This window comes from Mirounga angustirostris, unplaced genomic scaffold, assembly GCF_029215605.1.
Source record: "Mirounga angustirostris isolate CCGP_5_RB_7025 unplaced genomic scaffold, mMirAng1.0.hap1 SCAF_4, whole genome shotgun sequence".
Taxonomy (NCBI): domain Eukaryota; kingdom Metazoa; phylum Chordata; class Mammalia; order Carnivora; family Phocidae; genus Mirounga; species Mirounga angustirostris.
This window is the reverse complement of record NW_026991712.1, coordinates 133,273,517-133,290,304: the sequence shown is the minus strand read 5'-3', so window position 1 is coordinate 133,290,304 and position 16,788 is coordinate 133,273,517. Positions and strand designations below refer to the sequence as shown.

At 35.5% G+C, this 16,788-nt stretch overlaps 1 protein-coding gene across 1 annotated transcript in view; it reads left to right on the top strand.

The window, feature by feature from the left end:
- The window catches only part of LRRC7 (leucine rich repeat containing 7), a 959,434-nt gene that overhangs the window by 773,559 nt on the left and 169,087 nt on the right, over positions 1–16,788 (top strand). The window contains exon 9 of the mRNA XM_064588988.1: positions 3,539–3,602. Within this exon, the coding sequence (XP_064445058.1) occupies positions 3,539–3,602 (64 nt within the window). The remainder of the gene's footprint in view (positions 1–3,538; positions 3,603–16,788) is intronic.

Genomic DNA, 16,788 nt, shown 5'->3' with positions numbered 1-16,788 from the left:
AGATTTGGCAAGAGGTGAGGCAGATGTTCTTCTTACAATGCTGGCCACAGTTTCAAAACCATCTTTGGACTCGTGGTCCCACAGAGGCCCTTCTGGTCATCTTGAAACATATTTTAAGATCTGAGTGGAAAAAGGAGGCATATACATATGAAAAAAACTGACAGTTCAAGGAAGCAAGTGGTAAATATCAAGTAAATCATGAAAAAGAAAACAAATGGTATGTGAGCTAAAAAAGGGGGATAATTTTCAGGTGGAATAGACAAAAAATATCCCTTATTTATTTTTTAATTTTTATTTCCAGTCAAGACTTTTACCTGAGTGCTAGTCTCTCTTCCCCACCCCACCTTTCTCTCTCTCTCTCTCTCAGACACACACACACACACACACACACTTTAATTCCATTCCAATATTCCCACACTGATACTAAATCCAGAAACTATTTTAAATTCCTTCCTCTCCTTTATGTCCCACACCCAGTCAGTCATCATCATCAAGCTATGTCTTCACCAGAGCATCTCTCATTGCCCACAGTGCCATCCATACTGCCTTTATCTTATTTCTGGCCCCACTTATATCTTACATACATTTCAGGACAGTCTTATTTGGCCCCTTTGCTAGCACATCCTCTCCCCATTTCTCACATCATTCCAAGCTGCCAGAGTGAGCTTTCTAAAGTACAAATCTGATACATCTTGCCAATCTACATCCTAAAGGCTTCCATTGCCTTCAAGTTAAAACTCAGACTCCCTGGCTTGACATGGATGACTTTATGATATGGCCATTGCCTACATATTATTTCTTATTTCTTACTATTTTTCTTACTGTTTTTATTAACCCACAGTTCCTTGAAATGGGCCATAATCTCTTTCAACCCACCCGTTTGACATTTCCTTCAAAAAAGGCCATCTCCTTTGATTCTATAGCCTGATCAATGCTCCAAAATTAAGCATCAGTGAAGGCTTTTACTCCCAACACTGAGAAAGTACCTCTCCCTGTGCTCTTTAGAAACCTACACATATATTTTCTAACACTTACTCCACTGGGTAAAAAACTATCCATTTTCTTAGCAATACCTCTCAAGATTATGAGCTACTTGTTAATATGAATAATACCTTTCATCTTGATAACCCTAATACCTGAGAGATAATAGGAAATCAATATATTTATGTCATTAGCAAAGGCTTAAAACAGAAAACTGATCTTCCCAGAATGACTATTGATCTTCATGTTGTTAAATCAAATGCTCAGTTCTCAGATCTATCAGCAGTTTTTGTCACCATCTGTCACTTGCTTCACCTTGAAACACTTTCTTTACTTGATTTCCACGTCTTCACACTCTTCTGGTTTCTCTCGGATTGACCCTTGTTACTTCTCAGTCTTCTTTGTTGGCTCATCCTCATGTCATCTCAGACCTATTCTCATCTCATTTAACTCAGTCCCTTAGTGATCTCAGACTCTCAAGACCTGATGCTGTCTCTTTGCTGACCATGCTCAAATTATCTCTCTTGACTGGACTTCTTCCCTAAACTCTAGGTTTGTGTATATAACTCCCTGCCTGACATTTTTAGTTGACTTTACAATAGAAATTTCAAATTCAACATCTTTTTTTTCTTCAATTTTATTGTGGTATAATGGACAAATAAAATGTAAGATATTCAAAGTATATATGGTGATTATTTGATGTATGCATATATTGTGAAAAGAGTCCTCCCATCTGGTTACTTAACACATCCATCACCGCGAATATTTACCTTTTTTTGTATGTGGGGAGGGTGTGGTGGTAGGATGGAGAGCATTTAAAAACAAATCTCTGATCTACCCAAAACCCTGTTCCACCCTGTCTCCCTTATCCATCAATTACAACTTCATCCTTGTAGTTGCTCAGACCAAAACACTTTTAGTTATATTTGACTCTACTTTCTCTTACTCCTCACAGACATTTCAGCAACAAAACATTTGACTCTAATCTTAAATATGTTCAGAAGCCTTCACTAGCACCACCCTGCTCCAAACCACCATTACCTCTCATTTGGCTTCTTCCATTAGTCTTCTATTTGATCTCCTGCCTTCCACTTTTGTCCTTCTCAGTCTATTTACAAGCCTGCAATCACAGATATCTTTTTAAAATAAGTCACATCAATCACACCCTTGATCAAAACCTTTTAGTGACCCTCCATCTTAGTCAGAATCAAAGCCTACATCTTAACATTGGGCTATAAGCCCTCATATTATCTAACTCCTCATTATCATCTCTTTGCTCCCCCATCCCTCACTCTGCTTTAGCCACATAGTCTCCTAGGATGTCTTCAAGCAAGCAACATGTTCCTGCTTTAAAGTCCATGCACTAGCATGTTCTTTCATTTCCTTTAAGTCTCGGCTCAAATTTTATTTTCTTGGTAAGGGCTTACCTGGATCTCCCTATTAAAAATTGCAAACCCCCTATATCCATTCTTCATATATACCTCTTCTGCTGAAGATTTCTCCATAGCACTTATAACCTTCTAATATTTTATTTTATTATACTTAATTATTTTAGTATTTATACTTAATTATATTGTAATTTATTGTAATTCTCCCACCAGTGCAATGTGAAGTCCCTTTGGGTAGGAGTTTTTGTCCCTTTTGTTCACTGCTGTCCTCCAGACTCCAAAAGATTGTCTGATGCATAATCTTTCAATAACAGTTTCTGAATGAACAAAGGGTTATACACATTTTTGCATTTCTGAGTGCCTGACAGTGCCTGGATTATAATAGTATTTTAATGTTCAAAAAAGCATTATGAGATAATTACTGTAGCCATTTTAAAGATAAAGGAACTAAAATTTCTAAGATTTGAGTCAATGATGCCTCTAGAATTTCTGTATAGTCAGGACTTAAGGATAGCATTCTGGTTAGTGGGAGGATAAAAAACTTGGATCTCAGAAAAACACTATCTTTTCTTACATGGTACGCTGTATTTGAGAATGGCTTAAGAAATGTTGATTACATGTGGCATTGGCCAACATACCTCTACCTTTGGCACCAACTCTTGCTCAAGGTTTTACCGTTTTACAGAGCTGTATCCCAGCCAGTATCTTTAGGAGACAATGAATACAACAGTCTGTCTATAACAGAAGTTCATGTAGGGAAATGGAAAATGACAAGATTGATGATGAAATGATGGCCATATTGTGGGGTTTTAGAATGCTTTGCTCAGAATTGGTTTCATCCATTGGTTCCCAAATCTGTGATGATTCTTAAAAATGTAGATGTTGTGGATCCACCCTATACCTCCTACTGGTATAGATATTTAACAAGCTTCCTGGATTTGTGTTAAGCAGCCAGCTCTATATTTCCACCATAGATTGGCTTTTGGAAATATGGTAAGCAGGTAGCAGTTTGCATGTATTATATATTTGCCGTTTACTCCTCTCTATAAAATACTCCCATTTCTGTGCACTGTAAAGCCAGGTAAATCTGACAGGGGGTGAATGGAATGTATTTTGGAGCAATGTGTGATGGACTGCCTCACAATAGTATTTTTTCCCATCTGTTATAGGTCAATGCACAAACTGGCCCAGTTGGAAAGACTTGACCTAGGCAATAATGAATTCAGTGAGCTGGTAAGCGAATGCATTTTCTAAACTTTATAAATACACCCCAGGAGATTATTTATTTTGTCTCTATAACCCCAGGTATTAAATTATCCAAGTGCACATTTGCATTTCTAAATATAAAAACAAAATGAAACCCAGGAAATAAAGTGATTGTTTGACTATATAGTAAACCATAGAGAACTGGAGAGTATTAGATTCACTAAAAAGGGGAGAGAGAGAGAGAAGAGGAGGAAGTAAGGAGATGCAAATTGACAATTTTGAGCACCAGCTATGAGCAGGCACCAACTTCATTGTGTCATATATATTATCTCGCTTAACCCTTATTTGCCATGTTGCCATGTTAACTTTATGGAAATGAGCTCAAAGTGGTCACCAACTTACACAGCTTTTATGTCGTTGGACAAGCAAGACTTGATTAACTCAAAGTTCATACCTTGAAGACTTCTGCCTTTGAGGATGCTTAGAGAACAGGAGGGTTTAAAGGCCTTCCATTTACAATTGTACTGAAAGTTTCTTTCTAGTGAACACATATTTCCATCTTGCTGCCAAAATTGACAGAATTCTGACTGCTCCTTTCAGGCTTAAGCTTTCTTTAAAATTTGCCTGAAGACCAAAATCTCAAATGCAAATTAGAAAGCAGATAGTCCTTCATAAGCAGACTCTTTCTAATTCAGCAGTCTCCTCTTGAGCATCTTCAAATTTCAAAAATGCAATTAATAGTTAAAACATATTTTAACTATTTTGAAGTTAAAACATTTAATTAAGTAATCAACTATTCTCTCCCAGCTGTGTTGCTAACAATGTGACCTTGGGCAAATTACTTAGCCTCTCTAAGCCTCTTTTTCAGTTTCTCTAAGATAGAAATGCTAATGGCTCCTTCTTTACAGGGTTAGCGTGAGAATTAAATGAGATAAAGCATGTACCAGGCCTGGAAAAAAGGGATTCTCAATAAATGCCAGTGTACAGGGTATAATCCACACTTCATCTTGAATGTGCAAAGAAATTAACTTGTTGGATTTTGACCATAACTAATCTGGCCATTATCCCAGCCTCTATCAACTGTTTCTTGAGGGTAAAAGCTGACATTTAGTCTTCTGCAATTAAAAGTATAGTCTGATTTAAGAAGTTACAAGATCCCTTTGGGTTGTGTTCATCCTCCTTGCATAACAATTCTGTCTGTCACGTATCTTCGCACCTTCCCCTGCCTCTCTTCATAACATGGAATTTGGGCATGTGCAAAGGAGGCTATACGTCTTTCTGAAGAAAAGGAACTCCCTGGTCTCAGTCCGGTTTTTAGAAGTGTGCTGGCAGACAGGCTGGCCTCTGGCCTGATGTCTGCAGCTGATCCTGCCCCCTGTGTTAAATCTGGAGTTTTGAAACCATAGTCAGTTCTTTGGGCTCAGGTGAGCACTGGCCAGCTCCCCCTTGCTCCCATTGCTACCACTCAGCTCTCATTGCCTGTTAGCTATATTAGTCTCTATCCTGTCTCCCCTCCAGCTTCAGGCTGGTCAGTCCATCCCCCTCTTTCTGTTGTGAAGGTATCTCACTAGCCTTAATGCCAATAGTGACCCTATAGCCCACGTGCAGGCTCTGAGGGTCCACATGATGTGTTAACTGAGAGAGGCCCAGTGAAAATAAACTTCAGAGCCTCCCTCCACCTGCTTCCTCACACCACCAGGTTTGCCCTGTTTTCGATGTACTCGACTTGGTCATAGGGCAGTTTGCAAGGTGACCTCAACACAGATATGGGGGCAAAACGACTCAGTACATAATCCAATGTACCTCGGGCTTTTTTAAGGTAGATACTTATTAATAATGTAGGTAGACAGGTTGATAAGGGTAGGGAATAGCCGTAGCAAACTGTTTTATACTGGGAGTTTAAAAATCAATTGTTAAAAAGCTACAATCTGCCCAGTAGCTAGGTCTAGTGGTTGAAAGAACATGGACCGTGGATTCAGACAACTGAGGTTTGACTCTCAATTCCGTCCCTGGCTAGCCGGGTATCTTTGGGTCTGTAGCTCACTCTCTATCCTCAGTGTCCTCTTCAATAAAATAAGGGTATAAAAGTCATCTGTCTCATAGGCTTTTTGGGAAAATTCCATGCAAGAGAATCTATAGTAAACACTCAATATATGTTTCTATGAATTTTGATTCTGTCAGGTATATGACTTTGGAAATCAAGTCTATAAATATTTGGACCAAAAATATGAATAGGATATATTTATATGTTTTTGAAATTAGACATAGTAAAAATAAACTTAAAAAACATGTTATTTTAACTTATGCTTTACGGTATCTAAGAAATCATCATTGAGGAGAAACATATTTTTTTTATTTTTGAACTCCCAGTATTCCATGCTAATCACAAAGCAAGTCTCTCTAAAAAAAAGTTTTTCATTTGTCCCTGGACCACTTATTCGATAATACTGAGTTACTTGGCATTGGCAGCAGGGAGGAGGGTTGGGGAGTATAATTATGGAATTTCACATTTCTGTCAATCACTTTTAATCAGATGTCTGGCTTTTATTAGTCATATGTGTGGGACTAGCTGTTGTTTCCCTGAAAGTAACAACTTTTAATGAGAAAATAAGAAAATTTGCTTTGATAAGAGGCCTCTAGAAACAATGTCATGTGTAGGAAAGGGGATAAGTTCCATTCTGTAACTAGGTATTGACACCTAGGAGATTACTGTTAGAGAATTCATTTTGTGTGACATTCTAAAGAGACAGATATGCAGAGAGGATGATAATAAGTCAAAAAAAAACTTACACTGTAAAAGTCTAATAAAAAGAACAGACGTTTGCTTTCTTGAGACTCAATGTAAATATACTAAATTATGTTTGAAGTAGAAAGATCTACTTAAGGTTGCCTTTGTCATAATGAAAGATTCTAAACAGAAAGAATTATTTTACATTTCTAACAGCAGTAACCACCAGAAAATACTGGGCAAAGTTCTGAGAACATAATGGATTCTCAAAGGTTTTTTATTATTGTTGTTTCTTTCATGGCTTATTTTTGTCAATATAAAATTAACACATACCCATTTTTTTAAATTTAAAAAGTTAAAAGAATTGTAAAAATTATAGTAAAAGTAATCCATGATCTCATTCCCTTATATAACCATTATCAATGTTTTTGGTATATTCTCCCCCTGCCACCATCATTTTTTTAATTAGATCAAATGAGTATTATTCGGGGCCAGGTTAGAGATGGGACATATTAGGTTGATGCGTTGGATAACATCAGTTCTTAAAACTCCTCTGTATACTCTTGGTAGACAGCCTTCTAACTGTCACAGAATAATCAGGAGCTTCCCAAAGTCAAAGAATGGTCAAGGACACTAAAACAGATTCAGTGATTGCCATGGGGCCCAGGAGCTCTGTGATAGGTATATATATTTTACATGTATATAGAGCTGTCCAATGGACTAAGAGTCCTATTCATCCTGCACTGTTAGTGGAAATAACCAAGGCCCTGAAAGCAAATCACCATGAGTGAGAATACTGGAAAAGAAAGCAGACTGAGCAGCAGAGCCTGGAGGAAGATGGAATGGTGGATCCAGAAACAATGTGAGGGCATATGCCCATCCCCCCCATCAAGCCCCAGATTCCAGCTCCCAGCCTCTCATTCTCTTTTCTCTCCCTTCCCTGTATTGAAAGATAATAAGAAAAGTGTCACTCAGAGCCCCCAAAAACTCTGCTATGGGAACCTTCATCAAGAGTAAGCTCTAAGAAACAAAATAAGAAAGCTTCTTTGCAAACCAGAAAGAGAAAAGAGCTGAGCCCAGAGGAGGCAAAGAGCGGACTGCCGAGTAGTCTGTGCGTGGTTCAGGGTGTAGCCACGTAATGCAGGCAGGCAGGCATGGCTCACAAAGGGCTGACAGCAGTCTGAGTGACACAGTGGGCAGTGGTGAAGGAGAACAGAGAGAACGGTGGTCACTGGAGCATCTCTTGTTATGTGGGAGGTTCCCTGGTCTCCACTCCCCTCCCTGCCACAAAACCACTCCTAAAAGGAATAACTGGGGAGGAGGATCCCAGGAAAGGCCCGATTTCTTGATCTCCTGCTATTCCAGTGAAGGGAGGTCAAGTGAAGGGAGAAGTGAGATTTGAAATTGCACTATAACTGAGACATAGTTCGTACTGGTTATATGTGTTTTTATAGAGATAGTTCTGTTTTACCAAATTGAAATTATAGTGTGCATTCTATTCTATTAATGCATGATGATCAAATTCAAATAAATTCTTTACAAACATTATGAGTTAGAAGCTTTCTCTGCAGCTGAATTAGGAAGACTGTCAAATAATAGCCAAAAAATAAATAGTGAATTGAAATTCAAACTTAAGAGAAAATAATAAAATCAGAGAGGCTTGAAATTTTATTATATCAAATGTGATACATATAAAACAATATATGTAGTATATGTTTAAGTTACAAAACATACTAAAATGCGTCCCTGTGAACCCACTGCCATATTTTTGTGAACTAGAGCATCACCAGTCCTATACAGCTACCTGTAGGCTCTTACCTAATTCTGCCTCATTCCCAGAGACAAGTACAATCCTAAATTACGTTTAACATACCCCACATTTGTATGTCTAAATATTACACTGTTTCACTTTGCTTGTTCTCAGGCTTTCTAGAAATATGACTATACTACAACTTACTTTTTTCTTCACAATCATTTTTGTCCAGTTTTTTTATTACATTGCTACTGTGAATATTCCTTTAAGTACACATGTGCAAGAATTTTTCTAAGGCTTATGTTTAGAAGTGGAATTTCCCAGTCATTAATTGTGCACATATTCAACTTGAAAAATAATGTGGTTGTTTTTTTTTTTTCAAAACAGTTGTACTCACTTACCAGCACCTGTAAGTGCCCCCAAGCTCCACATCTTCGTCTACGCTTGATATTGTCAGACTTCATATTTTTTCCAGTATAATGGCTGACAGTGGCATCTCATTATGATCTGAATCTGCCTATCCCCGATCCCTCATGAGATTGGTGCTTTTTCCATATGTTGGTGGCAGTTTGTGTTTCCTCTTCTGTGAAATGCCTGTTTATGTATTTTTGCTCATTTATCTATTGGATGTCTTTTTCTTGTAGACATACTGGGATCTATTATATATTCTAGATGCTAATCTTCTGTTGGTTATATGTGCTACAGATGCCTCCTCCCAGTCTCTGCAGTTTTCTTTTTACTTTCTTCTTGGTGTCTCTTGATGACTTGAGGTTCTTAATTGTAATGTAATAATATGCATACTTTTTTTTATGCCTAGCGTATTTTATGTCCTTCTTAAGAAGTTCTTGCCTCCCCGAAGTCAAATAGATCTTTTCATATGTTTTCTTCTAAAACCTTGATGGTTTCATTATTTATAGTCAGGTGTATTTCCATCTGGGCTTAATTATTTTACATTGAATGTATTATTTTTTTATGAAAAAAATAGTTTTCCAAGCAACATTTATAAACAGTCCTTCCTTTCCCCCTGAATGAGTGCAACCTCTTAACAAAATAGGCTTTCCATATATTCGTAAGTTACCTTCTTCATTGGCTGGTTTATGATCTGGGTACCAAAACCACACCATCTTAAGTAGCACAATGTTTTTGATATCTGATAGAATAAATCTCTACAATGTAGGCATCTGGACATTTAGTTTTTGTACAAATTTTAGAATTAGTTTATCAAGTTCCTTAAAAGGGAAAAATGTCATTGGGATTTTATTAGAAATTAGAATAAATTAATTTTCATTGGTTTATGGTGAATTGATATTTTTATGATATTGAGTCTCTTTATGCATGACGTATCTCCAATTTATTTATCCATTTTAATATCTTTCAGTGAAGTTTTATAATTTTCTTCAAAAAAGGTTTTACACATTTTTAGTTTATTTCCAAATACTCTATCATTTTGTTGGAGTTATAAATGTACATTTTCAAAAATTATAGTCCCCAATGTTTTATTGCAGGTATACAATAATCCACTTGATTTTTTAAATTTATATTTAGCTACCAGCTAAACCCTCTTATTGATATAAATAATTTGTCTATAGGTTAGAGATTTCTATGTAGGTAATCAAATAATCTGAGAATGGTTGAATAGAAGCAAATGTTACTGTGTGATTTCTGATATTAATAGGAATGCATATAATATTTTGTTATTAAGAATATTCTTTACTATAAGTTTTGCATAGATAGTCTTTATTAAGTTCAGAATATACCTTCCTATTTCTAGATTACTGAGAAAATTTATCATGAGAAGATGCCAAACTCTATAACAATTTTTATCTGATGATAACATTTTTTCTTCTTCATCTGTTAATGCTGTAAATTATATAGAGGATTTTTTTAAGATATTAAATATGTATTGTTTTATTATTTTTATTAAGTTTTTTATTTTAATTACAGTATAGTTAACATACAATATTCTACTAGTTTCAAGTATACAATACAGTGATTCAGCAGCTCTGTACATTAGTCAGCTCTCATCATGATAAGTGTACTCTTTAATCCCCATCACTTATTTTACCCATCCCCCCATCCACCTCTCCCCTGGCAACCATCAGTTTGTTCTCTAAAGTTAAGGGTCTGTTTCCTGGTTTGTCTCTTTTTTCCCCTTTGCTCATTTGTTTTGTTTCTTAAATTCCACATATGAGTGAGATCATATGGTATTTGTCTTTCTCTGACTGACTTATTTCACTTAGCATTAACTCTAGCTTCATCCATGTTGTTGCAAATGGCAAGATTTCTTTCTTTTTTATGGCTGAATAATAGTATATATATATATATACCACATCTTTATCCATTCATCTATCAGTGGACACTTGGGCTGCTTCCATAATTTGGCTGTTGTACATAATGCTGAAATAAATATAGGGGTGCATGTACCTGAATTAGTGTTTTTGTGTTTTTTGGGTAAATATCCAGTCGTGTGATTGCTGGATCATAGGGTATTCTATTTTTAACTTTTGAAGAACCTCCATACTGTTTTCCAGAGTGGCTGCACCAGTGTGCATTCCCACCAACAGTGCAAGAGGGTTCCTTTTTCTCCACATCCTCGCCAACACTTGTTGTTTCTTGTGTTTTTGATTTTAGCTGTTCTGACAGGTGTAAGGTGATAGCCCATAGTGGTTTCATTTGCATTTCACTGATGATGAGTGATGTTGAGCATCTTTTCTTGTGTCTCTTGGCCATCTGTATGTCTTCTTTGGAAAAATAGTCTATTCAGGTCCTCTGCCCATTTTTTAATTGGGTTATTTGTTTTTTGGGTGTTGAAATGCATCAGTTCTTTATATACTTTGGATACTAACCCTTTACTGGGTATGTGTCATTTGCAAATATCTTCTTCCATGCCTTTTAATTTTATTTATATAGGGGATTTCTAATGTAAAACTGCTTTTGCATCCCTGAAAGAAATGCAACATAATCATGATATGTTGATGATCCTGACCTTCTATATAAATTACATTCAGTTTAATCTTTTCTGGGATTTTTTAAATGCTATTCTCATGTGTTTGATTTTTATACATTATTCTTGTGTGCTTTCTTTATCTATGGGTTTATGTTTTTCATCAATTTAAAAAAATTATCAGTCCTTATCTCCTCAAATGTTTCCTTTTATCTATGTGTTCTGTATCTTCCTCTGGAATTTGGACTAAATATGAATATGATTATAATATCATAAGTGATTTTAAAATGCTATTTTAATAATTATTTTATAAGGTCTTTTTTTAGAAAAGTAACCAGATAAAGGGTAATTTAAAAGATGCTTATTTCATCTCCTCAAAGGAAGTCTTTCTGCCTCTCTACCTAAAATTATCCAGTATTAATTTTCCAGAATTTGAAGTATGATAGATCATTTTAAGAGTATTGTCAACTCTTTGAACTATTTAATGTACCAGTTACTGACAGAAACATTTCTAAATTATAGGCCACTCGCTCTGGATTAAAGAACACAACATGAATTTTAAAAAACAAACACCTAAATACAGGAACAAAAATATTTAAAGAGTAATATATATATATTTTATGTGGTGAAAAAATTTAATTTTTTAAAAGACAATGCAAAGATTGATTATATTTAAAGTCTAGCGAATTCATCAGGAAATGAGAAGTATCATTCTGACTATCTAATATTTGAGACAGTATGTCAAGCAGTCTTTATAAAAACATTTCATAAATTTAGCCATCTGTGAACTATATTAAAGGATTGATATCCTGTTAAACTTCTCCTTAGAAAAGCTTAAAAAATATTCTGCACTCTGCAAATCACCATTTTGAATGCTTAGTAAGGCTACAGATCACCATAAGCAAGAATTTCTAATATCAGTATTCAAACTGAATTACTTTTATTGTTTTTTCACTTTATTTGTAGGGTTATATAAAAATTTCAAATAGATAAATAAAGAATGGAGACCCTGAGGAAATGCCAGTAGTTGTATAGAATTTAGGTGGAAAGGTTTTACTCTAGCCTTCAAGATTCTTCCAGCTGGTCTAAGAATTAATTTGACATCAGACAGATTAACAGGAGAAAAAAAAAGTTTAATTGACTGTGTACAGAGTCCCAGTAAAGAAATTGAGGCCCAGGGGCGCCTGGGTGGCTCAGTTGGTTAAGCGACTGCCTTCAGCTCAGGTCATGATCCTGGAGTCTCGGGATCGAGTCCCGCATCGGACTCCCTGCTCGGCGGGGAGTCTGCTTCTCCCTCTGATTCTCCCCCCTCTCATGTTCTCTCTCTGTGTCTCATTCTCTCTCTCAAATAAATAAATAAAATCTTAAAAAAAAAAAAAAGAACTTTTCAAAAAAAAAAAAAAAAAAGAAATTGAGGCCCAAAGAAATGACCAAAGCAGGCAGTTTTTATGCTTTTTAGACAAAAAGACAATAAATCTGTATGAAATTGGCAAGACAAAACTTATATTTGGGGGTTTCAGTTGGTAAGGAATGCTAAACAGAATTTGGGCTAGCCTGAAATAGTAAATTAGCAAAAATGCAAGCTTTGTTTATACAGCTTTCTTTGCTCTGAGTTCCCTATCTCTGGTAATAAGAATGGCTCTACCTCCTGGTAGAGGGATGGGAGACTTATCTCCTGGTGTCTAGAGACAAAAAGGAGTCAGAATGTTTTTACACTTAAGTAACTTCTGGTTCAAAATAATCAGTATGCCAAAGTGGTACATTTTGGGCTATCTCCCCTTGGCTCCTACAATGGAATATTTGTTTGGGCTATATAAATAATACAAATGTGTTTTCATAGAAATTTGAAATAACCAAGTATTTTAGCTAATGATTTAACTTGTAATTTAAATTGATTAGAATTAAACTAAACTCATTCTACTAAAAGCATAGCTGCCATTGGCTTCACCTCCTTATTTTGCTCAAGTTGTGCTCATTTTTAATTAGCTAGGATGCATGTATACCTGAGGCAAGCACTATATTTGCATATCTAGCAATTTCCTCCATAAGTAATTACAGTGTAGATTTGCCATACCTACTAATCAAGTTTTGTCAATTATTTTTTCAGATAAAGCTTAGAAAAAAGAACAAAATAGTAAAATACAATTTGCAATCCTATAACTGTTTTTAGGAAAAACATTTGAGGCATCCTAATTATTAACTCCTCCATTTCCTGCATTTGTAGAATTACGTAGGACATTGGTTGTAGATGTACATCACAGGCATTGCCAAAGGTTATTAATAGATCAAGAGAAACTTGAGAAATGAAACATTTTTTTAAATTATTAGAGGTATATCAATTTCTGCGTCAGTCAAGGCCCAGTCAGGGGGTGGAAACGACATCAATTGTTTAGCTAAGGAAATTTAATATAAAGGACAGTTACTCATGTCTTAGAAAACTGAGAGGACAGAAAGGGGACACTGTAGGAAGCAGCTAGCACCTCTAGGGTAGAGATCAAAGGGAAGAAGGTAGTGTATGGGACTCAGGCCTGTAAAGAGGCTGGTACTGGTCTCTGAGGGGCCATGATAAGGCTGGTTCTAGGTGTGTGGGAAAACGATAGACTGAGAACTGCTGCTGTTGCTGAAGCTTAGTGTCACCGCGAAGAGAACTGTTGCTGTTGAGATGCTAAAATGACCAGGAATTAAATAGAAGGAGCACACCTCATCTTCCTCCTCTAGCTTTCCAGTCTCTCTCCAGTCCACCCAATTGTCAGTGCCTGACAAAATAGAAATGTTGTTAACCTCAAAATTGCCAACTAGGATATAGAAAAGTGGGCCCCCTGCTGAGAGGCAAGAGCTTACACATTTAAAATAAAACAAATGGAAAGAAATAATGATAATAAATAAATAAAATAAAACAAATGTTTACTTTTGTGGACTCCATTTTGGCATCATTTCCTCCGGGTAGTTTTCCCTGCACTTAGCGGAGCACTATGTCCCCAACGGGCACTTGATAAATGTTTTTGAGTGAATGAATGAATCATTTGATTTTAAAGTAAATAGTTCAGTCAATTCTCATCATCAGAATCATGCCTATATAAACTGGAAATTTTTAATTCAAACTACACAATAATAGAGGTGGGGGAAATACTTTAGTTTACCTGAAAAGCAATCATTCTACAATTAGATATCCTTTAAAGAATCAATTTCAATTCACTTTGAGACAAACTTCCAAGTGAGTTTCTCTATGAAAACTCTAAAGTACACAATTTACCACTGTGATCAATAAGTAAATAAAACTGTATTTCCACTAATTCTGGAATTTGAAAGGAATCCTTGATGAAGCATTTGATTAAAATGTATTTTCTGACTGAAAATAATTGTAGAGGCTTTTCATCGTAAGAATCAAATTGGGGTCTCCACATTTATAAATACCACATCTGTTGACCTAGGGCTTTAATAAGCAAACTCCAATGTCATATATGCAAATAAAGAAGCTCATTTTGTTGCTTTCAGATTTTCCCTTCCCTACCAATAAAATAAGTCATCTCTGCCTGTTTTCAAAGGAAGCAGTGTTTCCCTCATTGCCATTTCTCATTACTGCAATATCCTGACTAGCTACCATGAATGGAATTAATTAGCTCTGTTTGCCTTTCCATAAATAGATTTTTCTAAGAATGGCATATATCTCAATGTAGTCAAGTATCCTGGTGTTTCTGTCAAACGTTTCTACCAGAGAAATTAAAGAAAAAAGAAATATCCCTAATTGAACCGGGGTAAACTACATTAAGTAAGAGTATACATTTATAATCAAGGCTTTACAAAGAAAACAGAAGTATTATGCAATTATGGAGTAAACCCAAGAGTATATTCCTGAGTTGTGAATGGGGATTATGAATCACCCAAAAAAATAACAAAAAACTGTATTTAAAGTAATCAAACTAAACTTTACTTCTTCCTCCCTTATGTGCTGAAATGGTAATATTTGGGCATATGATCTGAAATTGAATTAATAGAAAAAATGTATTTGATTTCAGGTTTACAGTAAACCAAAACTAAAAGACAATGAAAACATCAAGGAGAAATATAAAAGAAGAGGGATGGATAGAGTTGTGTGTTTATGGAAGGTGTAACTTGTTAGGGTAGCTAGGGAAGCTTCACTCAGAAGGTGACATTTTAGTAAAAACCTAAAGTAGATGAGGGAGTGAGCCATGCAAATAGCTGGGTAGAAGATAGTTCTAGATAGAGGAAACAGGAATTATAAATACCTGAGATGAGAACAAAACTGATATGTGAACAGCAAAGAAGACTAAAATGGGTGGAATAGAATAAGTTAGAAGAATAGGTGATAAATTAATTGTGGGGGGAAGGGAGGGTAGATAGATAGAATCCTATAAGAAATTTTAAGGATTTTGCATCTTATTCTGAATAAAATGGAAGCCCTTTGGAAGGTTTTGAACAGTGGAACCTGTGGCCTGACATATTAAGTTATATTACATCACATTGCATTATATTACAGTGCATGTTATATTACATGTTACATGAATTACATTACGTTATGTGAATTACATTACATGAATTACATTACATTACATTACATTACATTACATTACATTACATTACATTACATTACATTACATTACCAGGATCACTTTGACTGTTATGTTGAGAATAAGTGGAAAGTGGGGCAAGGTGAAGTCAAAGAGACTAGTTAGAAAGTTATTGCAATAATATAGGCAAGAAATAATAGTGTCCTAGATTGAGGTAGTAGCAGTGGAGGTGGTAAGGAGTTGATTTCTGGGTAAATTTGAAAGATATGGCCAAGAGTAGAATCTGAATTTGTAAACTGGGGATACCCCCTTTCAATAAGTAATACAAAAATTAGGAATACATAATTGATTACAAAAGTGAAATGCTTACTTAAGGTGGAAAAAGAAACTGAATTTTAAATTACAAATTGAAGTTAATAAAATACAACTTTGAAAAGCTAACAAATGCCATAAACATCATTAAGTCCAGGAAAATAACATAATAACACACATCTATTATGCTCTTTTTCTCCCTATGCTTTGGCTTCATGCTCTTTGACAGCCTTCACATGACATATATCTTATAATATCATTTTCTATGAAGATAATAGTAATCCAATCTTTAGCATGATTTCTATTACTGATAATTCAGAAACATTCATTTCAGCTTTACAATTTTTCACTGATATGCCTTATAAAGTTTTAGGATTGTTGACAAATTTGGGAAAACCTCTGGCTCCATACATTTCAAACCTGTTTCTCTTCCTCCACCAACATACTTCTGGTGGTGGGAACCAAAGGGTATGTTCATGTTCAGTATGTCTTCTGGCCCTACACTTTCATGTCATGATGGTCAAGGGAGTTTGCACAATGGGCAGGAGTATTACTGGAAGTCTTTTATACCCTAGATGGTTAGCAACAAGGTAACTATATACAAACAAGATTGAAAATCATATAAATATATTCCACCAAGCCTATATTCCAATGCATCTTCCTTACATCCAGCTCCCCAAAATGTCTATGGCCATTCCATCACTACATGACATGAGGGAAACTACAACATAGGGAAAGTCAGGATAAAAATTATAGTTAAATTGTTTTACTTTTAACTCAGCATTCCAGGACAAGGCATAAACCTGTATCCCTTTCCTATTGCTGAATGACCACAAACCTTAGTGACTTAAAACAATATGAATTTATTATCTTATAGTTCTGGAGGTCAGATGTCTTAAAATTAGCATATCATTTAAAAAATTTGCATATCATCATGGGTTTTTTCC